The 27,008-nt window shown below is 41.2% G+C and overlaps 1 protein-coding gene across 3 annotated transcripts in view; it reads right to left on the reverse strand.

Annotated features, from left to right (window-relative positions):
• itpk1a (inositol-tetrakisphosphate 1-kinase a) overlaps window positions 1–27,008 on the reverse strand; it is a 236,456-nt gene that overhangs the window by 18,671 nt on the left and 190,777 nt on the right. For all 3 annotated transcript variants that reach the window (XM_060829353.1, XM_060829354.1, XM_060829352.1), the window contains exons 6-9: window positions 25,139–25,237; window positions 21,024–21,064; window positions 6,841–7,006; window positions 6,009–6,076 (exon numbers count right to left, since the gene is read on the reverse strand). In XM_060829353.1, coding sequence (XP_060685336.1) covers window positions 6,009–6,076; window positions 6,841–7,006; window positions 21,024–21,064; window positions 25,139–25,237 — 374 coding nt within the window. The remainder of the gene's footprint in view (window positions 1–6,008; window positions 6,077–6,840; window positions 7,007–21,023; window positions 21,065–25,138; window positions 25,238–27,008) is intronic.

Below are 27,008 nucleotides of genomic sequence, written 5' to 3' on the forward strand. Positions count from 1 at the left end.
CTTTTGTTGGTATGACCATTAATTTAGAACATAGAACAATACAGCACAGAACAGGCCCTTCGGCCCACGATGTTGTGCCGAACATTTGTCCTAGCTTAAGCAAATATCCATGTACCTATCCAATTGCCGCTTAAAGGTCACCAATAATTCTGACTCTGCCACTCCCACAGGCAGCGCATTCCATGCCCCCACCACTCTCTGGGTAAAGAACCTACCCCTGACATCCCCCCTATACCTTCCACCCTTCACCTTAAATTTATGTCCCCTTGTAACACTCTGTTGTACCCGGGGAAAAAGTCTCTGACTGTCTACTCTATCTATTCCCCTGATCATCTTCTAAATCTCTATCAAGTCACCCCTCATCCTTCACCGTTGCAATGAGAAAAGGCTTAGCACTCTCAACCTATCCTCATGCAACCTATTCTCCATTCCAGGCAACATCCTGGTAACTCTCCTCTGCTCCATCTCCAAAGCTTCCACATCTTTCCTAAAATAAAGCGACCAGAACTGCACACAGTACTCCAAATGTGGACTTACCAAGGTCCTATACAGTTGCAACATCACCTCACGACTCTTGAATTCAATCCCTCTGCTAATGAAGGCTAATACACCATAGGCCTTCTTACAAGCTCTATCCACCTGAGTGGCAACTTTCAAAGAGCTATGAACATAGACCCCAAGATCCCTTTGCTCCTCCACCTTACTAAGTACCCTACCGTTAACCCTGTATTCCGCAATCTTATTTGTCCTTCCAAAATGGACAACCTCACACTTGACAGGATTGAACTCCATCTGCCACTCCTCAGCCCAACTCTGCATCATACCTAAGTCCCTTTGCAGCTGACAACAGCCCTCCTCACATTGATGTAATCCACACCTCCACCAATCTTCATATCGTCTGCAAATTTACTGACCCACCCTTCGACTCCCTCTTCCAAGTCATTAATAAAAATTACAAACAGCAGAGGACTCAGAACTGATCCCTGTGGAACTCCACTTGTAACTGGGCTCCAGGCTGAATACTTACCATCTACTACCACTCTCTGACTTTGACCGGTTAGCCAGTTCTCTATCCAACTGGCCAAACTTCCCATTAACCCATGCCTCCTGACTTTCCGCATAAGCCTACCATGGGGAACCTTATCAAATGCCTTACTTAAATCCATGTACACTACATCCACTGCTCTACCCTCACCCACATGCTTGGTCACCTCCTCAAAGAATTCAACAAGACTTGTAAGGCAAGACCTACCCTTCACAAATCCGTGCTGGCTGTCCCTAATCAAGCAGTGTCTTTCCAGATACTCATAAATCCTATCCCTCAGTACCTTTTCCATTACTTTGCCTACCACCGAAGTAAGACTAACTGGCCTGTAATTCCTGGGGTTATCCCTATTCTTTTTTTTGAACAGGGGCACAACATTCGCCACTCTCCAGTTTTCTGACACCAACCCCATTGACAGTGAAGATGAAAAGATCATTGCCAACAGTTCTGCAATTTCCTCTCTTGTTTCCCACATAATCCTAGGATATATCCCGTCAGGCCCGGGAGACTTGTCTATCCTCAAGTTTTTGAAACTGCCCAACACATCTTCCTTTCTAACAAGTATCTCCTCTAGCTTACCAGTCCGTTTCATACTCTCCTCTTCAACAATGCAGCCCCTCTCATTTGAAAAAAACTGAAGAAAAGTACTCATTCAAGACCTCTCCTATCTCTTCCGACTCAATACACAGTCTCCCACTACTGTCCTTGATCGGACCTATCCTCGTTCTCATCATTCTCATGTTTCTCACATACACATAAAAGGCCTTGGGGTTATCCTTGATCCTACCCGCCAAAGATTTTTCATGCCCTCTCTTTGCTCTCCTAATCCCTTTCTTCAGCTCCCTCCTGGCTATCCTGTATCCCTCCAATGCTCTGTCTGAACCTTGTTTCCTCAACCTTATGTAAGCCTCCTTCAACCTCCCTCGTCAACCAAGGTTTCCTCACTCGACCATCTCTTTCCTGCCTGACAGGTACATACCTACATATCAAGGACACATCGTATCTGTTCCTTGAAAAAGTTCCACATTTCAACGACATCCTTCCCTGACAGCCTATGCTCCCAATTTATGCTCCTCAGATCCTGTCTTGCAGCATCGTATTTATCCTTCTCCCAATTGTAAAACCTGCCTTATTGCACTCACCTATCTCTCTCCATAACCAAGGTGAAAGTCACAGAGTTGTGCTCACCATCACCAAAATGCTCACCCACTAACATGCCCATCACTTGTCCCGGTTCGTTACCAAGTACCAAATCCAATATGGCCTCCCTTCTGGTTGGACAATCTACATACAGAGTTAGAAAAGCTTCCTGGACACACTGCACAAACACCACACCGTCCAATCTACTTGATCTAAAGAACTTACAGTCAATATTTGGGAAGTTGAAATCACCTATGATTACTACCCTGTGGTTTCTGCACCTTTCCAAAATCTGTTTCCCAATCTGTTTCTCCACACCTCTGCTTCTATTGGGGGGCCTATAGTAAACACCCAACAAGGTGACTGCTCCTTTCCTATTTCTGACTTCAGCCCTTACTACCTCCAAAGGCAGATCCCCCTCAAACTACCTTTCTGTAGCCATTATACCATTTCTAATTAGCAACGCCACCCCTCTCCTTTTATTTTTAACCACCCCTCCTAATCTTACTGAAACATCTGTAACCAAGAACCTCCAACAACCATTCCTGTCTCTCTTCTATCCACATTTCTGTGATGACCACAACATCGTAGTCCCAATTTATTGTTTAGTTTCAGCATTCTTTGCAATCAATGGTTCAAATATCCCAAATTTGACTTCCATGCTTTCTTATTATAGAATCCAGGCCATTCGGTCCATCAAGTCCACACAGACCCTCTGAGAAGTATCGCAACCCGACCGTATCCCTGTAACTCTGCATTTCACCCAGCTTGCACATCCCTGGAAACTGTGGGCATTTTAGCAAGGGCAATCCACCTAACCTGCACATCTTTGGACTGCAGGAGGAAAGCGGAATACCTAGAGGAAACCCCCTTAGACACAAGGTGAATGTGCAAAATCTGCACAGGCAGTCGCCTGAGGCTGGAACCAAACTCAGGTCCTGGGTGCAGTGAGACAGCTGTGCTAACCACTGAGCCACCCTACTGCCCTTCCTTCTCAATTGGGAACAGTAAAATTTAAAGCTGAGCAGTACATCGAAGTTGTTTAATACATCAAAGTGCTGTTGGCTTCAGTCATGCAACAGACTTAGTGCCATTGAACACAGCAGTCTTGTGTTAAATAAAATAACTTAGCAGGTGAATGATTATCTTCCAGTGTGACCCATCAATGGTGGCTCTGAACCAGTCAATCTAAACACAGCAGTAAAATCCACACTGGACCTGAATTAAACCACCCCAATTCAGATGATGAGCTGAAAGCTAATTTTAATTTTCTGCAGGTGAAGCCATTCACATCTTTCAAAAGAAAGCTCAAAGACAAAGACTTAGCGACCAACCCTGAATTATATTTTTAAAATCGGTTTCAATCCCAAATATCTTTTTAATGCAAAACCTGATGAAGAATACAGAAGCCTAATTTGCCGTCAGTTTTCAAATGGCTTTTACTCAGATCATTGTGGATACGACAGCGGATAAAAGCCCTCCCATGGCCGTTCAAATTTCCCTGAGTCTGTAGGCAGCAAAACCAGCAACAAGATAAACTTTAGGCAAATGACTTCAGCAATCCAGAGCCAGAAATGGAAAAATGGCTTCCTTATACACTGGAAGGAATTCAAGCAAAATCCTTTCCTAATTCTGTAATCCCAGGAAGGACATTGTTAAATGGCATGTCAACTTGACCCAGTGCATATCCACATTCAGTCACTTAGCCAGTAGTTTGGCAAAGGGATCAAGAATGTTTAAGTCTCTGGATGATACTTGCAGCCCCACATATTTACTACCTGGCTTGCAATTCATAGGTCAAACAAACATTCTATGGAAAATCACAGGACTCTCTTGAAATGTTGATCCCTACTGAGATTTGACCTTTCAGCTCCATTATAAATGTTCTTTGATTGCTGCAATGCCAAATACCAAATCACCGAATTGACACACCATGGGAGGAGACTATTTGGCCCATCCTATCTGCAGCAGCACTCTGAATGAACAATTCACTTAGTGCCATTCTCCTGCTTTCTTCCTGGAACACTGCACATTCTTCTTTTTCAGATAACAGTCTAATTCCCCGTGGAATGCTTCAATCGAACCTGCCTCCACTACCTTCTCAGGGACTGTATTCAGACCTTAACCATTCACTGCGAAAATTATTTCTCATGTCGCTTTTACTTCTTCTACTAATTACTTTAAATTCTGTGCTGTTGCTCGCGATCCCTTCAACAGTGGGAACAACTTCTTCCTCCCCATTCTGTCCAGTCTCCTCACGATTTTGAATACTTCTGGCAGACCTACTCTCAGCCTTCTCCTCTCCAAGATAAACAGTCTTAACTTCTATAATCCATCTATAAACCTTATGTTCCCCATGCCTGGAATCTCTCAATCTCATTTAATGACAGTCTGTTCAGACCTTCCTAAAAGTACAGCATCCAGGACTGGGTGCAATATTCCAGTTGAGGACAAACCACTATCTTATCCAAGTTCAACGCCTCCTTGCTCTTAAAATCCATTCCCTTATTAGTAAGGCCTAGGATAATGCTTTATTATCTTTCCTCCCATCATTAAGACTCATACACATCTACATCCACGTCCCTCTGCTCCTGCAGCTTCTTCAAAGTAGCACCTTTTTCTTATGCTGCTATCTATCCATGTTCTTCCAACAAAAAAAAGTTTTATTTTGCTGCACTGAACTTCACCTGTCACCTGTCCACCAGCTTGTCTGTGACCTTCTGAAGTACTACACTGTCTTCCTTCCATTTTTCACAACTTGAGGTTTCCAGTTGCTCAGCCAGTCTGGATTTACGTTGATATTGCCCCTGGTTTACAAAAGCTGTAGGTTGCCCATGGGTTTATTGTGTGCATTGTATCAAGGACCTGTGAATTGTTCTTTATATTCACACAGTTTATACATTGAGGGGAGTTTGGTGATCGTGCAAAGATGTTGCGATTTCTGCACAGTTCAATTCACGGACAGCATGTAGTTGAAGGTTGTGATCATTTTGATGTCATCAGGTAGGAAGGAAGCAATGGCAGGCAAAAAAATTATTTCATCCTGATTCCAGCCCTGATTCCCTCCTTTCAAAACACAACTGCATCAATTCTCTGCCAATCTGAAAAGTTAACCCAAAAAAATAATACTATCATTTCATCTTAAGATAGGACATTTTCCAAAAACAGAGGTGCTGAGATTACCCCAAACTAAATCCCAAACTAAACTAGTCCCATTTGCCTGTGTTTGGCCCATATCCCTCAAAACCTTTCCTATTCATGTACTAATCCAAATACCTTTTAAATGCTGTACCTGTACCCGCATCCACCACTTCCCCTGGAAGTTCATTCTTCATACAAATCATTCTCTGTGTAAAAATGTTATCCCCATGTCCTTTTTAAATCTTTCTCCTCTCACCTTAAAAAATGTGCCCCCTGTTTTAAATATCCCCACTCTACAGAAAAAAACACCTGTCGTTCACCTTATCTATATCCCTCATGATTTTAAAAACCTCTAAGATTGCCCCTCAACTTCCTACACTTCAGTGAAAACAATTGCCAATCTATCCAGTCTCTCACTATAACTCAAACTTTGCATTCCCAGCAACATCCTGGTAGATCTTTACTGAACTGTTGCCTACTTGATAATGCCCTTCATACAATAGGGACCAGAACTGGACACAATACTCCAGAAGAGGTCTCACCAATGTCCTCAATATTGGATCCCAAATCCTATGTTCAGACCTTTGAGTAATGAAGGCAAGCATGCTAAACACCTTCTTAACCACCCTTTCTACATAGATGCAAACTTCAAAAGAACTACGTACCAAAGGTTAGTACTTACTGCAGTTAAATCAGATGAGGATTCTGGTTTTGAGACATTGTGACTGTTGAAAAATATCGTTTTTCTGTCTGTAAGCAATAGAAATTTTATAACAATTACTATTTACGCAAAACTTTTCAAAGGTGTCAGTACGTCACCAGTATTTTTTAACATAGCAGAGAGAGTATATAATATATTCTAATCCCTTCACATATTTTCTTTTTTGAACTGAGCTGATCTACTGAACTCTAACCCCAGTGACGTGCTCAGCATTTAAGGTATTTCTCAGTGTGGGATTGAGTATGGAGTCAGGACAAAGTATTCTCAATGCTGCCCTCCAATGTGGAGGGAGTGAGATTGGGACAGGAATGTGGCATTCCTGATCCTTAACCTGAAATTTTCTAATGCAAGGGTGAATTTAGTTTTTTCCTGTATCTTTGTAAGGTGTCCCTTCTGTAGTATAAAAGTGGAAAGAAGTATTTCATATTTGATATCATGGGAAGGAAGCTAACCAAATTCATTCTACAACAAGGCTGAAGGTTTGATGGCCACATTAGTTCAAAAAAATTACTAATGAGCAACTTGAGGTGCACGGGATGAAACGGGAATTATTTGTCATCAAGTCTGTCCAGCCACTAAACAAAACCAAAAGATTGTGGATGCTGGAAACCTTAAAACAAAATCAGAAATAGCTGGAGAAACACAGCCGGTCTGGCAGTATTTGTGGACAGACAGCAGCGTCAACGTTTTGGATCAGGGAGGTCACTGGACCCAAAACATTGCCTCTGCTTTCTCCCCACAGCCACTGCCAGACCTGCTGAGTTTCTCTAGCTAGTTCAGTCTAGCCACTAACCTGAAACACCTCTTGAGAAATTCTTCAGTGACGGCCGTTCAACCACGCTGTAGGACTCTCCAACAACAAAGACTTTGTACAGCACTGCGTTGTGGTTTATAAAACTCTGGATGACACACTGGGGCTTTATGTCTTTCAAACCAGCTTCGCTGAAAATTATTGCCATCTGCGGAAACAAACAGTCTATATCATGGAGAGTTATCTACTTCTATAAAGCTATTTTTTCTTCAGAACTCAAATCTGTATTTGTACCTTTCTACAATCTTCAGACTTTGAGTAATTACCATTTTCAGAGCATCAGTTCTAGATGCAGCTCATCTATTCGACATTTGCTGCATCTTATACTTTTGGTTTTAAACTATTGTCTGGGTTTACTTTCTTTAAAAAGTCATGGTCCATAACTGGGAAAGAACAAACTTGCCTTTCATGTCCTCAGTACAGGCCCAGAGCTCATGAAGTAACTTTGAGGGGTAGTCACTTGCGAAATATCGGGAAACATCAGACTACCACATAGTAAGCTCCCACAGAGAACAGAAGGGCTAAGAAATATTTATCAACATGCCATCTCCCACCCCCCGCCATAATCAGAAATAGTGCCTCACTTCACCAAAAAAGGCCCAACACTGTTAATTATTTAATTATGACGTTTTTGTTCCTGAAGGAACCCTTCTTGTCTACCCAGCCTGAGGCTTTGCTGTTGCAGTGTATTATTGACTGGAAGTCTAGTGCCATCTGGGGGCAGCACCATGAGTTACAAACAGAATGTACGTCTGCCTTTTGTAAAGTTGTCAAAGTCACAGAGTGTAAGGGAATTTACAGGGATTTCTGCTATATTAAGTGCCAAGTCAAATGTGTATGCAGGCCCTGACTGTATTATATACAAGAAGAAACATCATATTTCTACAAAGCTATTTGTTCGAATTGATTAATATCCTTGTATCCAATCCAAAACAGGCAACGGTCCAAAACTTTAGACAGGCTCCAACTAGGAGTAGTGCGAGACTAGGAATTCTGTTGAGAGAACTGGAGACAGAAGAGGGACAGCAATCCAGAAAACTACGACAACGCAGTTCTACAGATGTAGGCTGGAACAGCATCTGGGCTCCCTATCTCAAGCATGACAGGGTTTCACAGATCACACAAACCAGGACATCTGAAGAATTCAGTCAAGACTGCTGCTTAAGCAAACAGAGAAAATACAATAATTTCCATGTGAAATATGACCAAGTTCTATTCTACTCTCTGCACCTCCCAGTTATAAGGTAATCAATGTCTTTGTTGTGATCAGGGTACATTGTAACAATCTCAGCAAAATACAGATTTGCCTAAAATACATCAAATTTTGCTGTAATCATAAACACCAAGCACAGGGATGTAAGATGCTCATTAAGACATGTGTGGACTTATCAGAGTTTTACTTATGGTCATCCCTTTCATCAATTACTAAATGAAAAGTAATTTGGACTTGATTAATTGATTGAAGCATATGTGAAACCCTTTCTCCAAGGTTCTTTCTTGCCTGCAGACATCCTACTCAGCACAACCAAGACAATCCATTTCCTTCTACATTTAATCTGAGGAAGAGAATAATTGAATGATATTCTGAGAGTTCCCTGCCTGTGGGCATTCTTCACTGCCTGAAGCAACCTCACCGTTAGAAGCCAGCATATATAGGGCCGGACAGGTTGGACCTGCTTTACCAGGATAAAAATAAACTTGGCAGAATTGTGGCTTTGCTGAAACCGATTGTAACCACAGTATAACCTTTCCTACATGATGATGTGGCTCTCCTGCTGACACACCTTTTGTGCAGCTATTTCTCATTTATCACTCCCAATGGCTCCCTCTAAAATAGCGTGCTAAATGAAAACAAAAATCAATTGCCCAGAAGCAAGCATTTAATGGGGGGAGGGGAGGGTGGTCGTGGACCAGATTAATAGCCCCAATTAAGGAAATCTGGTTGACAGATATAAACAAAAGTATCAGAGGTTCTGTTCACTCAGAGCTGGCTCTGAGTAAGCTGCATCAGTGCCAAGGACTCTCTGCGTCTAAATAAATGGTAGTTTTCTGACAGGATACCAGCCTCTGTGGAGTAATTCCAAATGCGACTAATATAAAAACTGAATTATAAAAGAAAAAATAATGGGAGTTCTTCAGAAAGGTATACTGATAATCATAGAGACTTGAAAAAAAAACAGACGTGCAAAAGTAGCCAAAGTAATTCATTGCATATTTTTAGGATAGTTTCTCAGAAAAGCATGTTCTGGAGTTGACCAGAGATTAGGTTATATTAGACCTGGTATTGTGCAATAGGTTGGGATTAATAGCCTCAGAGTGATGATGTCCTAAGTAATAGCCTGTAATATGATTGAATCTTACAATTAGTTTGAGAATGAAAGAGTGGGTCCGAGACTATTATTTCAAATTTAAATTGAGGCAGTTCTGAAGACATGAAAACAAAGCTGGTTGAAGTGAATTGGAAAATTGTATGTAGGGATAGGTCAACAGAGATACTGACAGGCAAGGAGATTTTTCAGACTACACAAAATAGAAACATTCCAAAGAGAAAGAAAAATTCTAAGGGGACAACCCAACATCTTAAGAAGTGAAAGAAAATGCAAAGATTGGTGTCAGGTCAAAAAATTGGACAGAACACTTCAAAAAAGCAGCAAAGAATAACTGATAAACCAGTAAGGAGGGAAAAATTATACTGAGAAAGAAAGCTAGCTAAAAATATAAAAGCAAATAGTGGGGCTTTCTATAGATTGCTAAAAATGAAGAGATTTAATAAAGCAAGTGTTGGCCCTTAGAAAGCAAGTCTGGAAAATTAATAATTGAAAATAAAGGAGATGGTAGATGAATTGAACAGACATATTGCATTGGTTTTCCATACAGATGATATGAGTGACATCCTAAAAAAAAAATCAGGAAATAGAAGGAAGGGAGGAGCTCAAGAAAATCACAATCACCAGGGGCATGGTACTGAGCAAAATATTAAATATGTGGGATGACAAATCCACAGGTCCTGACAAATACGTTCTGGGTCTGAAGAGAAGTGGCTAGTGAGATAATTGATGCATCATTTCTAAAGTTAGAAAATGGACAATGTATTCAGAAGGGGAAGGAGAGAGGAAGCAAGAAACTGTAGGATAGTTAGCTTAACAACTGTCACAGGAAAGACTCTCTTAAAGAAGCTAAAACTGGGCAGTTGGATATGTTCAAGGCAATCAAGCAGAGTCAATGTGCTTTTGTGAAAGAGAAATCATGTTTAACTAACGTAGTGAAGTTCTCTGTAGAATTAACATGAGTCATCAATAAAGGGGAAATCAGTAGATGTACTGCATTTAGATTTTCAGAAGGTATTTGATAAGATCCTACATTGAAGTTCATTGCAAGAAATAAGAGCTCATGATGTAGGACATAACATACTGGCGTGAATCAAAGGTGGACTATCCAACAATAAACAGTATGCTTAAAAGAGTTATTTTCCAGCTGGCAAGACGCAATGACTCGTATGCTACAGGAATCAGTGTTGGGACCTCAGCCTTTTACAACATACATCAAAAGAGAGGAAAGGTCGGGTTATTAAATTGCTGTTGACAGAAATTTGGATGGAAAAATGAATCATGAAGAGGACATGTGGAGACCACAAAGGGATATTGAATAGGTTCAATCAATGGATAAAGATCAAGCAAATGGAGTATGATGTGAGAAAATTGCACATTTTGAAGAATAAAAATAAGATAAGAGACTGCAGAGGGATCTGTATGCCCCAGTACATGAATTGTCAAAGGCAAGTATGAAGGTACAGTAATTAAGAAAGTTAATTGAATGTCATTGTTTATTGCAAGGAGAAATGAATACAAAAGTAGGGAGGATAATCTTCAGTTAGACAGAGACCGCATTTGGAATAATATACACATCCTTATTTAAGAATGTAAATGTATTGGAAGCAGTTCAGAGAAGATTTCCAGGACTAATACCTGGAATGGGTGGGTTGTTCACTGAAGAAAGGTTGGACAGGCTAGCAACATCCCCACTGGAGTTTAGGAGAGCAAGACATAAGTTGATTGAAATATGTAAGATCCAGAAAGATCTTGAATGGGTGCCCTTAGAAAGGATGATTCATCTTGTTGGAGAATCAAAAATAGAGATAACTGATTTAATACAGGCATGAGGAGAAAGATTTTCTTACAGAGTTCATGAGTGTTTGGAATGCTGTTCCATAAAAGATGGTGGAAGCAGAGTCTTTGAATAATTTTAGGGTTGACTTAGATAGTTTCTTGATAAGCAGTCGGTTGAACCTCACTGGCAGGGATCGTTCTGGAAACAATGATTCAGAATAGAATTAGTAGTCACAACGAAAAGACAGGTGGATTACGACTTGCCAGCATGGATTTATAAAGGGGAAACTTGCTGATGAAAAATAGAAAGGGTTGATTCGGGTAATGTTGCTCTGTGTACACATGCACTTTCATAAGGCCACACAACAAACTTCAGAGAAATGTTACAGCTCATGTAATAAAAAAAAGAACAGTAATAATGTTAATTCAAAGTTGGCCAAGTAATTTGAAACTGAATAGTGATTAATGGATTTTTTTTTAGACTGAAGGAAGACTTATTGGATTTCCCCAGAGTTGGTATTGGGATCCTCGGTTTTCCCAATTTGTATTAACAATCTAGATCTTAGTGTTCAAGGGACAGTTTGTGGAAGATGTAATGTTTAGAAGAATTGTAAACTGCAAGAAAGACAGCAAAAAAGCCATTGACAAGTTGGTGAAGTTAGTGGTTAGGTGGCAAATGCAGTTCAATGCATAATAAAAGAGGTGATGCATTAGATCATAAGACCATAAGACATAGGAGTGGAAGTAAGGCCATTCGGCCCATCGATTCCACTCCGCCATTCAATCATGGCTGATGGGCATTTCAACTCCACTTACCAGCATTCACCCTGTAGCCCTTAATTCCTTGTGACATCAAGAATTTATCAATCTCTGCCTTGAAGACATTTAGCGTCCCGGCCTCCACTGCACTCTGCGGCAATGAATTCCACAGGCCCACCACTCTCTGGCTGAAGAAATATCTCCGCATTTCTGTTCTGAATTGACCCCCTCTAATTCTAAGGCTGTGTCCACGGGTCCTAGACTCCTTGCCTAACGGAAACAATTTCCTAGCGTCCACCCTTTCCAAGCCATGTATTATCTTGTAAGTTTCTATTAAGTCTCCCTTTAATCTTCTAAACTCCAATGAATACAATCCCAGGATCCTCAGCCGTTCCTTGTATGTTAGACCTACCATTCCAGGGATCATCCGTGTGAATCTCTGCTGGACACGTTCCAGTGCCAGTATGTCCTTCCTGAGGTGTGGGGACCAAAACTGTACTCCAAATGGGGCCTAACCAGAGCTTTATAAAGTCTCAGTAGCACAACGGTGCTTTTATATTCAAACCCTCTTGAGATGAATGACAACATTGCATTCGCTTTCTTAATCACGGACTCAACCTGCATGTTTACCTTTAGAGAATCCTCGACTAGCACTCCCAGATCCCTTTGTACTTTGGCTTTATGAATTTTCTCACCATTTAGAAAGTAGTCTATGCTTTTATTCTTTTTTCCAAAGTGCAAGACCTCGCATTTGCCCACGTTGAATTCCATCAGCCATTTCCTGGACCACTCTCCCAAACTGTCTAGATCCTTCTGCAGCCTCCCCACTTCCTCAGTACTACCTGCCTGTCCACCTAACTTCGTATCATCGGCAAACTTCGCTAGAATGCCCCCAGTCCCTTCATCCAGATCATTAATATATAATGTGAACAGCTGTGGCCCCAACACTGAACCCTGCGGGACACCGCTTGTCACTGGCTGCCATTCCGAAAAAGAACCTTTTATCCCAACTCTCTGCCTTCTGTCAGACAGCCAATCCTCAATCCATACCAGTAGCTCACCTCGAACACCATGGGCCCTCACCTTGCTCAGCAGCCTCCCTTGTGGCACCTTATCAAAGGCCTTTTGGAAGTCTAGAAAGACCACATCCACCGGGTTTCCCTGGTCTAACCTACTTGTCACCTCTTCAAAGAATTCCAACAGGTTTGTCAGACACGACCTCCCCTTACTAAATCCATGTTGACTTGTTCTAATCAGACTCTGCTCATCCAAGAATTTAGAAACCGCATCCTTAATGATGGATTCTAGAATTTTACCTACAGCCTAAGGTTAGGCTTATCAGCCTATAATTTTCCATCTTTTGTCTTGATCCTTTCTTGAAAAAGGGGGTTACAACAGCGATCTTCCAATCATCCGGGACTTTCCCTGACTCCAGTGACTTTTGCAAGATCTCAACCAATGCCTCCGCTATTTCCTCAGCCACCTCCCTCAGAACTCTAGGACATATCCCATTTTGGTAGGATTAAAGACAATATAAAATACAAGGTACAATACGTAAGGGTGTGCAGAGGGATTTGGTTGTATTTGTGCACAGATCACGAAATGTTAGAGGATAGAGGGAGAGAACAGGTCATAAGGTGCACGGTATCCTGTGTTTATTAATAGGTGCACAGAGCAAGGAAGTATTACTTAATTTATACAGGACACTTATTAGACCGCAGCTAGTCTACCGTGTATAGTTCTGGGTGCCACACCATAGGAAGTATGTGAATGCAATGGAGATAGTGCAGGAGAGATGTTAGACAACAGGATCTTGATCAGATGGGCCAATGGGCTGAGAAGTGGCAAATGGAGTGTAATTCAGATAAATTCGAGGTGCTGCATTTTGGGAAAGCAAATCTTAGCACGATTTACACACCTTAATGGTAAGGTCCTAGGGAGTGTTGCTGAACAAAGAGACCTTGGAGTGCAAATTCATAGCTTCTTGAAAGTGGAGTCGCAGGTAGATAGGATAGTGAGGAAGACGTTTGGTATGCTTTCTTTTATTGGTCAGAGTATTGAGTACAGGATTTGGGAGGTCATATTGCGGCTTTACAGGACAGTGGTTAGGCCACTGTTGGAATATTGCGTGCAATTCTGGTCTCCTTCCTATTAGAAAGATGTTGTGAAACTTGAAAGGGTTCAGAAAAGATTTACAAGGATGCTGCCAGGGTTGGAGGATTTGAGCTACAGGGAGAGGCTGAACAGGCTAGGGCTGTTTTCCCTGGAGAGTTGGAGGCTGAGGGGTGACCTTATAGATGTTTACAAAGTTATGAGGGGCACAAATAGGATAAATATACAAAGTCTTTTCCCTGCGGTCGGGGAGTCCAGAACTAGAGGGGATAGGTTTAGGGTGAGAGGGGAAAAATATAAAAGAGACCTAAGGGGCAACCTTTTCACACGGAGGATGGTACGTGTATGGAATGAGCTGCCTGAGGAAGTGATGGAGTCTGGCATAATTGCAACATTTCAGAGGCATTTGGATGGGTATATGAATAGGAAGGGTTTGGAGGGATATGGGCCAGGTGCTGGCAGGTGGAACTAGATTGGGTTGGGATATCTGGTCGGCATGGACGGGTTGGACCGAAGGGTCTGTTTCCATGCTGTACATCTCTATGACTCTATCAGAAACTTTGAGTGTGAGGTTGGAGAAGTTGAGACTGTTTTGCTTTGAGAGACAAAGGCTAATAGAAGTTTTCAAATTCACAAGAGGTATGGATAAAGCAGATAGAAAGAAACAGTTCCCATTTGTAAAAGAATCAAGAACAAGACAGCACTGATTCCCCTTGGAACGCCTCAACTGACCTTCCCTCCTGGCAGGACATTTCCAACCTGCACCACTCAGTGTGTGAAAATTCTTTTCTCACATTACGTTTCCAACATGTACAAATTATTGTAAATCAGTGCTGCCTTGTTCTTGATTCTTGATTCTTTTATAGCACAATGGTATTTCCAAATTTGTGATCGCCATCACCTAGCAGGTCAAGGATAAACAGGTACAGAGAAATAGCATCACATCCAAGGTCCCTTCAAGTCACACACTGTGCTGACATACACATTTATCATTGTTATCTCTCTGGCACTGGGTCGAACATCGGAACTCTTTCCCAAACAGTGCTGTGGATATAGCTACACCACATTACCTCTCAAGACAGCAGCTAATTCAGGATGAGCAAGGAATGCTGGCCTTGCTGGTGATGTTCATAGTCATAGAATAATACTTTTTTTTAAATTACAGGACAATCTTACTGAATAGCAGCATTTTTCCACCCAAAAAGCTTCATGTGACATACTATCCATGCAGAGGGAATATCGGTAACTTGCTATGGGGCATCCCTTGATCCCTTGTCTGTAACAAACACATGTAGGGTTGAAATAGTTGCCCTTTAGTCGTCCTCACATCACTGTGACTGGCATCACCATCATGGATGTTGTTTTTAGGGAGAGAGTGCATTAAACCAAGTATCAATGACCATCATAGCAAATCTCTGCAACCAAAGTAAATCTGTGCATAAAGATGGAAACATTAAAATTAACTAGGAAACTAAAAGAACAAAACTGAAGTAGTTTTTGGATCTAAAACTAGATAAAAGCAGGCTGCACAGCGTGCACAAATCTGCCTTAATGTGGTGCACAATGCAACAACTACCAGTAAAAAAAACCTTAAAAGGTCACATCTCAACTTCAACAAAAAAAAAGGAGCCACACGGCATTTTTATAATCAGAAACAAACATTGCAAGAACAATTATACAGGAGACTTGCTTAGTTAAAGCGTCCAATTTTTCTTCATGGTGTACAGTATTCCTTCCCATTTCTTCAGCACCTTTCTCATTCTCTCCCTCTCCTCCTTCCACTGATCCCCAATTCCTCTCAGTCCCTCTCTTTCTCCACACCTATTACTTCAGTCATTATTTGTGTGTTCCAGTCCTCCATTCTGTAGCTTATTTATTTCAACGTTTGATGCAGCTCAGGAAAAGGGGCAACACAGCATGACGTTACTGATAGGGTTAATTAGAAACAACTCTCTCTTTCCTCTCATCATTCCCCGTGCCACTCCATCTAAACTTTGAACAACCTTGAACGCTCAAATCCTCTCATCAGTATCACCTCCGTTTCACTCATGCACGAGCTGCTGAGGGGTGAAACTCAGATTCTACTTCTGAATGTAGGGCCCACACATTTTCCAAGACAATGCCCAAACAGTGCATCACTCATTTTTACTATTTGCTTTTTATAACCGCGTGCTCCCTCCCACAAGTTGAGGAATGCAGAAAGCACGAATGGCTATATTCAGCAGGACTGCCGGAAACACAACAGCAACAATTCATCCCTCTCAGTTTGTGCTGGTCAAGGCACGCAGCAATAATTTGTCAAAGGATATGAAATGTGTGGGCCAGTCAATTTCCCAGAGGGGTCAAGGGTGGATTTTCCAGTTCGAGGACACAATACAGAGAGGCTGAAGTTGGAATCTTAGAAACATTATTAATAGAAACAAATCATTGTCAACAGTGAAATAATCTTTAAAACATGTCAAGGCAAATGGATGAGGCATCTGAAAAACTGAGATTGTAATGATAATGCTCAGGGCCACCCACTTCCCTGTCTCAACTACGTCTCCATGCAATGTGCTGGATTCTGAGCTTAAAAATGTGTTGCTGGAAAAGCGCAGCAGGTCCGGCAGCATTAAAGGAACAGGAGAATCGACGTTTCGAAACGTCGATTCTCCTGTTTCTTTGATGCTGCCGGACCTGCTGCACTTTTCCAGCAACACATTTTTAAGCTCTGATCTCCAGCATCTGCAGTCCTCACTTTCTCCAATGTGTTGGATTCTGCCTTGACTATTTTTCAACCAGTTTTTGATAACCTTTTGACCTCTGGAAGATTGCTGTTGCTTTTACGCCATCCCCAAAGAATATCTGGGCAATGTAAGCCAAAGGCAAGTTCAGGCCAGGTCCTGGGAATCAACTTCATGTTGCCTAATAAAGGTAAGGCACTGACCTCTACAAAAGTTTCACAAGTTCTCCTCTTAGTCATCGCTGTACATTACAACAAAGACTACATTTCAAAAGCGTATTTCATTGACTGGCTGCCACTAGGGAGGGCCCAAGATCATGAAAGCTGTTATAAAGGTTCCTCTTGAAGGTCCCTAAATGTGCGATCACCTCCCAAATCTGTGACCACCTTTCATGCAGCTCCCACATTTCAATCCCTCTAATTCGATAATTACCCCAGCACCGTACTAAAATTCCTCTTTTCTAAAGTCACAAATCACATCCTATCTTACTACGACAATGAAAAGCTGTCTCTCCTCAGCTTTCAGACCAGTTGACAGCTTTTGACATGGTTGACCACACCATCCCCTTCCAACCTGCCTCCACTTGCTGTCCAGCTGAGTGGGACTGCTCCACTTAAATACACCTGAGAATCACTTGCATTGGTTTCTCCTCCTGCATCTTTTCCACAATCTCTGGTGTACCCAAGGACCAATCCTTGGAACACCTCTTATTTTCATTGAGACACATTCTGTTTCTCAATGACATCATTTGAAAGTGATAATGTTTGCATATACATTGATAACCTGAAGATCTACCTCACCGTCATCTCGCTCTCTGCCCCCAGTGTTGAGTGCTGAATGGTTAGGAATATCCTTGAATGAAATATTGGGAAGTTAGCAATCAGTAGTTTTGAACATTGCTCTAAATTCTATTCCTTGCCACCAACTTCATTCTTCTCCCTGGGAATAGTTTGAAATTAAGCTGATCTAATTATGAAACCAAAATAATGGTAGTTGCTGGAAATCTGTAACAAAAACAGTTCTGAAGAAGGGTCACAGGACCAGAAATGTTGACACTTTCTCTCTCCACAGATACTGCCAGACCATTTGAGTTTCTCCAGCAATGTCCGTTTCTGGTCTAATACTGGCTTTATTAGCATCTGAGCCCTGGTCATGATGGGCTGAAGGGCCTTTTCCCATACTATGAAATTCTAATCATCCACCATCGATGGTTGCGTCTTTCAATACGTAGGCCCTAATCGAGATTTCCGCCCTGCAGCTCTGCCCCTCATTTTCTTCCATTTCAGACACTCCTTACCTGTTTGATAAACTTTTGATCACCTGTCTTATTTGGCTCAATATCATGTTGTATTTTATAACAGCCCTGTGAGACATTTTAAGGCACTGCATTTACATATGTTTTTGCTCTTCATGCAAGTGTCCTCTATTGTTACACACCACAGCAATACACAGTGAATGAAGGTGCCCCGATAGTAGCCTGGTTCCAGCTTATTGAAGGTGAGTGGTTCACAAACCAATCAGGGCCGACACTAACTCAGTATACTCTGCATCCCTCCTGATTAAAACCGAGGGTTGTCTCAGCATAGTGTGTTATTGGGTTTTCAGCCTTGAGGCAGCACATGTTTGTACATTCTCTGATAATCTTATAAACAAGACCATATTTGGAGGTTCTGCAGCCAAATCAAACATCCAAGCTCGAATCAGACAAAGCTTCCTCCACAAGAGTGGCTCCTCTAAGTCTGTTTCAATATCTTTTAGCTAACTGTTCAGAAGATTTAGAAGTTTCCAGTACAGTTGGAGCGCTAAGCCCGCCTGAACAGCAAAGCAATCGAGTGAAGCTGCAGAATAAATCCTCGGACTTTTCATCTGGCTTGAGGGGCTGTCACAGGAACTATTTATAGATCGGAGGTGGAGCTCGTCCAACTCACTGGAGATAATCGGTGTGTTTGTTGGCCAGCTTTAAAGCACAATATCCTAGATCTGACTACCATAACAACAGAATTAGCAGCATTTTGAGAAGAAATATTTCCACAAAAGAATCCCAAGTTTCAAAGCACACTCTCTTTCCCCCCCCCCCCCCCCCCACCAACCATTGTCAGAGACAAGCCAATGAAAACAGAGGCTAGGGCTTTCAGAGCTGGGCTCCAAGGAAATGAGGTTCTTAAAGGGGAAACTGATTTACAGCTACCCCACCATTCTATGGGAGAATGTCAGAGTGCAACAAGATGCAGTTGAACACAAAATGATTTGGCCAAGTGACAGACTGCTTAGGGGAGCAATTTCAGTCAGCGATGATTTTAATAAGCATCTTAAAGCCCACTGGCACACACTCTAAGCTGCAGGGAAAACCTGCTTGGGTGCAAATTGGTTTGTTTAGATTTTTACACCTCACTGTCACTTATCGCTGTTTTAGAAGCTATAAGCTTTTCATGACTAATTTGGAGGATCAGAGGAATCATATGTAGATTCTGTTAAGAATTAGTGCCTCCGATTTTTGTAAAGCATTGCAACATTCAGATAGTGATCAGTCTTAAAAGGACAAGAGTAGAAATTTGAGTATTCTACAGAAAATCATTTTGTGTTCAACTGCATCTTGTTGCACTCTGACATTCTTATGATAGACTGATACTTATGAAGTACTCACTGTAATGTAGGAGTGACCTCAACCTTTCTGTAAACTGTACAATTTGGGTGCAATGCTGACTGTGACAGACAGTTAGAATAGACTATATCAGATCCACCTATTTCTTAAACAAATCTTCTGTTTGCAACTATATTGATTCTAATTAACAGACAAACTCTGAGGGCAGATCCAAGAACAGTTGACTTACACTTTTCCTCAAAGTTTTCATAACCACAACCCGAGGATTTATCCGCTGTTTATCTCAGTTTTCAAAGTCTTCCCTAAATCACACCTTTAGGCTTTCAACTCCATACCAGAAATTAACTGCATAACCTTGGCCAATACTTTTGGGTAGTACTGCATCTTCTAACCTGCCATCTTCAAGGTAAGTTGTTGAATGAATAGTTGGGTTATAAATCTCTGTATATCTGCTTGAAATTAAACTTCAGTTGCACATTTCCTTTATGGACTAACAATATTAAAGTTAAACCAGAATAACCATGCATTCAACTCTTTTGCTTCTGAAAAATGATAACAATTACTGCACTTCAAAATTAATTTAATACTCTGTGGTCCTTTGAGACATTGCTTAGATGCATAGGACACTCCATGAATACTAGCCTTTTCAAAAAAAGATCTTTACCTCTGCAATCACTATAAATGAATGTTGGCAAACTTTGAAACAAATTTCCTCAGATGCTAACATTTGACAATACTAACAAAGAAACTCTGGACAAATCCTTACTCTTACTCTTCACTGGCACAACTGCACAGAGAAAGAACAGCTAACTGTTACCAACTAATCCTGGACCTGTTATTGTACAAGTGTTCTAATGTCTATAAGATCTGGGAACATTCGTGCACATGAAGAAGCTTGTACTTTTGTAGATTAAAAACAAAATACTGCAGATGTTGGAAATCTGAAATAAAAATCATTAAGTGTTGGAGAAACTCAGCAGGTCTGGCAACATTGGAGGAGAACCAAAGAACTGTACAGCCTAAAAACAGATCTTTTGGTCTAACTCGTTCATGCTGACCAGACTTCCTAATCTCAATTAGTCCCATTTGCCATCATTTGGCCCATATCCCTCTAAAGTCTTCCTATTCACACATACATCCAGATGCCTTTTAAGTATTGTAATTGCATCAGCCTCCACCATTTCCTCGAGCAGTTCATTCCATACCTGCACCAACCTCTGCATGAAAACCTTACCCCTTAAGTCCCTTTTAAATCTCAACCCTTTTTCCTTAAGCCCATGCCCTTTAGTTTTGGACTCCCTAGCGTGGGGAAAAGATCTTGACTATTCACCCTATCCACGCCCCTCATGATTTTGTAAACTTTTACAAGAGAAACAGAGATAAGGTTTTCAGTCTGATACGGCTGAAGAATCAAATCAGATTCTAAATGCTAACTTGGTTTCCCTCTCTACAGATGCTGCTAGACCAGACTTTGACTTTTTTCAGCATTTTCAGTTTTTATTTGAATGTTTGTAGCTTTTCGTAACAGAATGATTTCCAAAAGTGAGTCAGAAACTGTGTTAATAAAAATCTCAAAAGTCCACCAACATAAAAATAGATCTTATTGAAATGCTTTGAACAAAAGAAGAAAATAGACTTGTCTCTCACATATCACTGAGTTAGAAGCAATAAGCTCTTCACAAATTAAATATAAGAATCAGGTGCATCAAATATAGATTATTCAAAGAAAGGTAACCAGAATATTTCAGTTTCCAAATGGCACAGATATGCATGTAAACATAGAGGAAAGGCAGCGTTTTCCAAGGAAAATGGGTCTCAGTGTAACAAAGTTATTTCTTACAAATCCTGTGTGTTGTCACTCACCTCATGAGAGTTGGTGCCATGTGCCACTCTGGTTTTGCAAACTATGAAAAGAAACAGGGTAACATTAAAACATATAGAGTGACCAAGAGAACGGCCTGAGAAACTGCCCCATGCCTCATCCTCTGAAGTGGTTTTTAAATGAGTGTAGCTTTAATTGCAGAAACAATGACCATTGTGCAAATCAAAGCATCAAACTTTGGTCCATGATAGTTTGGCCAACAATATCTCAGTTGTACGATATGTGGCTACACAGAACCAGCATATATTACTTAAACTGTAAAATAACCCAAAAATGTATGAGAAACAGGCCATTCAGCCCAATCAGTCACAGTTGCTATTTGCAATCCTTTCATCTTACCTTCAACCATTATTACTCTTTATCCCTTTGGCCCTCTATGTTTTGTCTAATTTCCCGTGAAGTGCATTTACAGTGTTCACTTCCACCATACACCACATTCGCATCACCCTTTCGGGTGAGGTAGTTTTTTTTTCCCCTGAATTCTGAACTGGATTTCTTGGTGATTACCTTGTAAGGGCTGGTGGGTGGAAAAGGGGAAGGAAGAGTGGAGGCAGTTAGCTCACTTGGCTAGACTGCTACTTTGTGATATTGAAGGCGACTTACACTTGAAATGTTGATATCTCTGCCTCCTGATGCTGCCTGGCTTGCTGTGTTCTTCCAACCTCCAGCTTGTCTACCTTGGATGTCAGCATCTGCAGTTTTTTTTTTCTCTAACCAAGTTTGTAATACTGGCCTACACCAACCCCATGGCTTCAATTCTCGTACTGGCTGAGATCACCATGAAAGTCACAACTTCTCAACCTCTCCCCTTGCCTGAGATATGATGATCTTCAAGGATAAACTCACCCATCAATCGTCTTTCTTTAATGAAGAAGCAGTGGTCCCCTAGGACTATGCCAACTTTACTCTTGTTATTGGGTCTCTGATCATGTCTTTTCACCACAGGAGGAAGTATTCCCTCTGTGTCTGCTCTATCAAAACCACTCAAATTTTAAAACACATTTTAAAAAGTTACCCCACAGCCTCCTTTTTTTTTTAAAAAAGAAAGTTAAAATCACACAACACCAGGCTATAGTCCAACAGGTTTCATTGGAAGCACCAGCTTTTGGAGTGCTGCTCCTTCATCAGGTCATTGTGGAGGTATTTTATATTACTCCACAACCACCTGACAAAAGGGCAGTGCTCCGAAAGCTTGGGGCTTCCAATTAAACCTGTTGGACAATAACCTGATACTGGGTGGTTTTTAACTTTGTACACCCAAGTCCAACACCAGCACCTCCAAATCCTTTTTTTTAAAAATATAGTCTGTTTATTCTCTCTTCAATGAATATCCATGCAATTCTGCATTTCTAAACGTTCCCCAATGTCTTTTTATAATACTGATCATGATGAGACAATATTGCACTATTCAAAGAAATGAAGTATCAGAGGAATTTAGCTTTTGTGATCATACCAAAGGCCAGGGCTCCTTGGCACAGTGACTATATGCAACACCTAGATACAGATCGGCAGGTTTGTAAAGTGGAGGGGCATTGACAACACACCAAATTTTGCTGCACTTTCAGAGTAAATAAAACAAAAGTAAGTTTACAGCTACATTTGAATTATTTTCTTGAATACATTGTTTACTTACTTATGGAGTACACTAGGTTTGTTTTCTTGCTACATACTAACCCAGTGTCCTAGCAGTCTGTCATTAGATCTGTTCAAAATACTGAGGAGAAAGTGAGGATTGCAGCTGCTGGAGAGTCAGAGTCAAAAAGCAGGAATGTGAAGGGCTTATGCCTGAAATGTCAACTCTCCTGCTCCTCGGATGCTGCCTGACCTGCTGTGCTTTTTCCAGTGCCACACTGTTTAAAGTACTTCATCAATCAATACTCTTCAACTATTAATCTTTTACAATTAACATAATATTGACTGGAAGGAGAAATGAAATTCATTGCAGACACGATCATCTGTATAGGTTCCTTCACCGTAACAATTTTGGGGTGTTGGGATCAAGTTGTAGAGATTGAAATGAGGTCAGCCAGGTGGATCTCATAGAACATGAGCTCCCTGTTAATTTGGTCCAATCAGGCAGCCGTGGCTGATAAAGATAAACAGGAGTTTGGATCAGAAATTGGCTAACTGAGAGAAGACAGAGGTTGGTGGTTGAAATATTCATTCTGGAGCTCAGTTACCAGCGGTGTGCTGCAGGGATCTGTTTTGGCACAACTGCTGTTTGTCATTTTTATAAATGATATGGATGTGGACAAGGGATGGGTTAGTAAATTTGCAGATGATACTAAGGTAGGTAGAGTTGTGGATAGTGCTGAAGGATGCTGTGGGTTACAGAGGGACATAGCTAAGATGAGAGCTAGGCTGAGAAGTGGCAAATGGAGTTTAATGCAGAAAAGTGTGAGGTAGTTCACTTCAGAAGAAGTAACAGGAATGCAGAGTACTGGGCTAATGGTAAAATTCTTGGCAGTGTGGATGAACAGATCTGTGTCCTGGTGCATAAATCCCTGAAAGTTGCCACCCAGGCTGATAGGGTTGTTAAGAAGGCATATAGTGTGTTGACGTCAATTGGTAGGGGGATTGAGTTTCAGAACCAAAAGGCCATGCTTCAGCTGGACAAGACACTGGGCCTGTCACACCTGGAGTAGATTAGATTAGATTACTTAGTGTGGAAACAGGCCCTTCGGCCCAACAAGTCCACACCGACCTGCTGAAGCGCAACCCACCCATACCCCTACATTTACCCCTTTACCTAACACTATGGGCAATTTAGCATAGTCAATTCACCTGACCTGCACATCTTTGGACAGTGGGAGGAAACTGGAGCTCCCGGAGGAAACCCACGCAGACACGGGGAGAATGTGCAAACTCCACACAGTCAGTCAGTCGCCTGAGTCAGGAATTGAACCCGGGTCTCGGCACTTGTGAGGCAGCAGTGCTCACCACTGTGCCACCCACACACTACTGTGTGTAGTTCTGGTCACCACATTATAGGAAGCATGTGGAAGCTTTGGAAAGGGTTCAGAGGAGATTTATTAGGATGTTGCCTGGTATGGAAGGAAGGTCTTACATGGAAAGCTGTTTTGTTCGAAAGAAGGAGGTTGAGAGGTGACTTAATCAAGACATAAGACAATCAGAGGGTTAGTTAGGGTGGATGGTGAGAGCCTTTTTCCTCGGATAGTGAAGGCTAATACGAGGGGACATGGTTTTAAATTGAGAGGTTATAGATTTAGGACAGATATTAGGGGTAGTTTCTTTACTCAGTAGTAAAGGTGTGGAACGGCCTGCTTGCAACAATAGTAGACTCTCTGACGTTGCGGGCATTTAAATGGGTATTAGACATACATATGGATAACAATGGAATGGTATAGGTTAGATGGGCATCAGATTAATTTCACAGGTTGGTGCAACATAGAGGGCTGAAGGGGTCTGTACTGTGCTGTAATGTTCTATGTATGAGTGTCAGAGATTCTGTTTAGTCTTGGAGCCAGCTCTGAGCTAGCTGGGTCAGTGTCGTGTACAATGCTCGTGTGACTTAGGTAACAGGATACCAGCCTTCCTGGAGTTATTTCACAAGCGCTCACAGGTTAACCTCATTTTATCTTTCAGGATACTTACTAATCAACTGGTTCAGAAATGTTATTGCACACCTCTAGAACAAATGGGAATTGAACCTGGATCTCTTGGATTAGAGGTAGGAACACTACCACTGTGCCACAGAAATACCTCATAATTCCTCTTTAAAATGTTTATAGATTAAAAGTAGATTATCCGTATAATTGACTGGGCACCAAGAGATGTCAGTAGGTATAATGGCAAAATTTTCAGCAATTTTTCAGAAGTATTATTTTAGAAGGAATGATTTCTAACATTGCCATGTGATGGTGGGATAGGAGAAAGGCAGGCAGCTTGGCAAGTCCCCTTGCTTCCAGAACAAAACAACAATTTATATGCCTTATGTAGAAGCTGATAGAAGTTTGTGACAATCACCAAAGTCCATTTCAAGATTGTTAAGAAATGTTTGAACTGATTTGTAAGGAAGTTGCACAGTAAGCCAGCAGCTGCTTCTTGTGTTTTGCTTGAGTTTCTGAACACTTACTGAATGGGAATGTCAGCTTGTGCTTCGTAATCTCTGCCAAAGTGTCCTCCCCACACTGGCTGCTGAGCTCCATAAAGGGAGGGGAACAAATTCTCTCATCTGTAAAAGAAGATTGCATAGTTTTATCAGAAAATGCTTGTAGGAGAGAGGGCCCAGTTTTGAGCAAACCTTTCAGCAAATCTTGCACCCAGTTTCATCAGAGTTTTGGCTGTTTGAAGAGAAAATCCAAGGCAAGATGTCACATTACTTATTTATATTGTGACAAAGGAGATGACATGGTCATTGGTCCTCTGTGCCTTGAACATACTCTTTGTACAATCAGCAATAATATCACTCTGAGATGCAGAAGAGCATATTCAGAAAGTTGCAAATTTGCAATTGATCAACGTGATAAAAATTCAGATACTTTTAACAATTGTGGTAGTGCTCTGATGCGTTTCAGTGGTCAATCTGATAAAATTATTTGGCCAATCAGCTCCTTGAGCTTGCTATGAAATTCAATAAATTAATGGCCTATCTGATGGTTGCCTTAAATCTACACTTCTGCCTACCCCCAATACTTTACAAACCCCTTTCTCAACAAGAATCTACCTATGCTTTATAAAAAAATATTTAAGGACACTGCTTCTGTCACTTTTCAGGACGAGTTCCAAAGACTCAAAAGATTTCACCACCTGTTTTAGAAGACTGACCATGACCCTACCCCCCCACACCCCCAATTGGTAAAGGGACCTCAAGTTCTATGTTCTCCCAAAAGAGAAGAGGTCCTTTCCAAATTTGCCCTGTCGAAACTCCTCAGAATCTTCTATGTTTCCATTAAGTCACCCCTTACTCTTCAAAATGCCAGCAGATTCAAGCCAAGCCTGATCAAGCTTTCCTCCTAAGACATCCCTCTCTTTCTGTTAGGTATTAGTCTCAAACTTTCCTGAAATGTTGTCAATACATTTACATTCTTTCTTAAATAAGGTGACCAACACCGCATTCCAGAGGTGGTCTGAACAGTACGCTGCAGAACTGAAGCACAAATTCTTTAGTTTTGCATCTGCATCTAGAGCTCTGCAAATCCTCACCATTTAGATAATGTTTCTTTTTTACTCTTTCCAGCAAAATGGTCAATTTCATATTTTCCGATGCTATATTCCATTTACCACAAATTTAACCCATCTATGTCTTTTTGTAACAACAACAGAAATTGCTGGAGAAACTCAGCAGGATCGGTAACATCTGTGGAGAGAAAAGCAAAGTTAACGTTTCAAGTCCAGTGAGCACTGTCAGAAGTTATTTTACCTTCTATCTTTTTGTAGCTTCCTCTTCACACTTGCTGATGACAAAGATTGGTTGAAAAAAAAGTCTCGAAACAGCATTTTTCATCCCCTCATCTTAGTCACTTATGCAAAATTGCAAACAGTTGAAGTCCCAGAACTAATCCCACTTGTTAAGTATTATGAACCTGGAAACGGACCCATTTACGCCAATTCTCCACTTTCAGTTCCTTCCCTGAAGGGCATGCATGAACCATATGGTTTATTATCCCCACAAAAGTTTAATGGTTATCATTAAACTCTATTTCAGATTTTTTTAAAAACTCAATTCAAAGTCCACCATCTGCCATAGCAGGAAGTGAACCCACTTCCCCAAAACATTACTTGTATCATTGGATAATTAAGTCATTGTTTCCCCATAACCTTTAAATGTGGTCGTTACACCAATAGACTTACTTTTATTTTGATTCAATTGAGCAAAGATTGGCTGTTTCTGGGAGAGACAGAAAGTGAGACAACTTAGTGTACAGGACCCTGGTGAGACCACACCTGGAGTACAGTGTGCAGTTCTGGTCTCCAAATTTGAGGAAAGATATTCTGACTATTGA

The sequence above is a fragment of the Hemiscyllium ocellatum genome, chromosome 8 (assembly GCF_020745735.1).
Source record: "Hemiscyllium ocellatum isolate sHemOce1 chromosome 8, sHemOce1.pat.X.cur, whole genome shotgun sequence".
Taxonomy (NCBI): Eukaryota; Metazoa; Chordata; class Chondrichthyes; order Orectolobiformes; family Hemiscylliidae; genus Hemiscyllium; species Hemiscyllium ocellatum.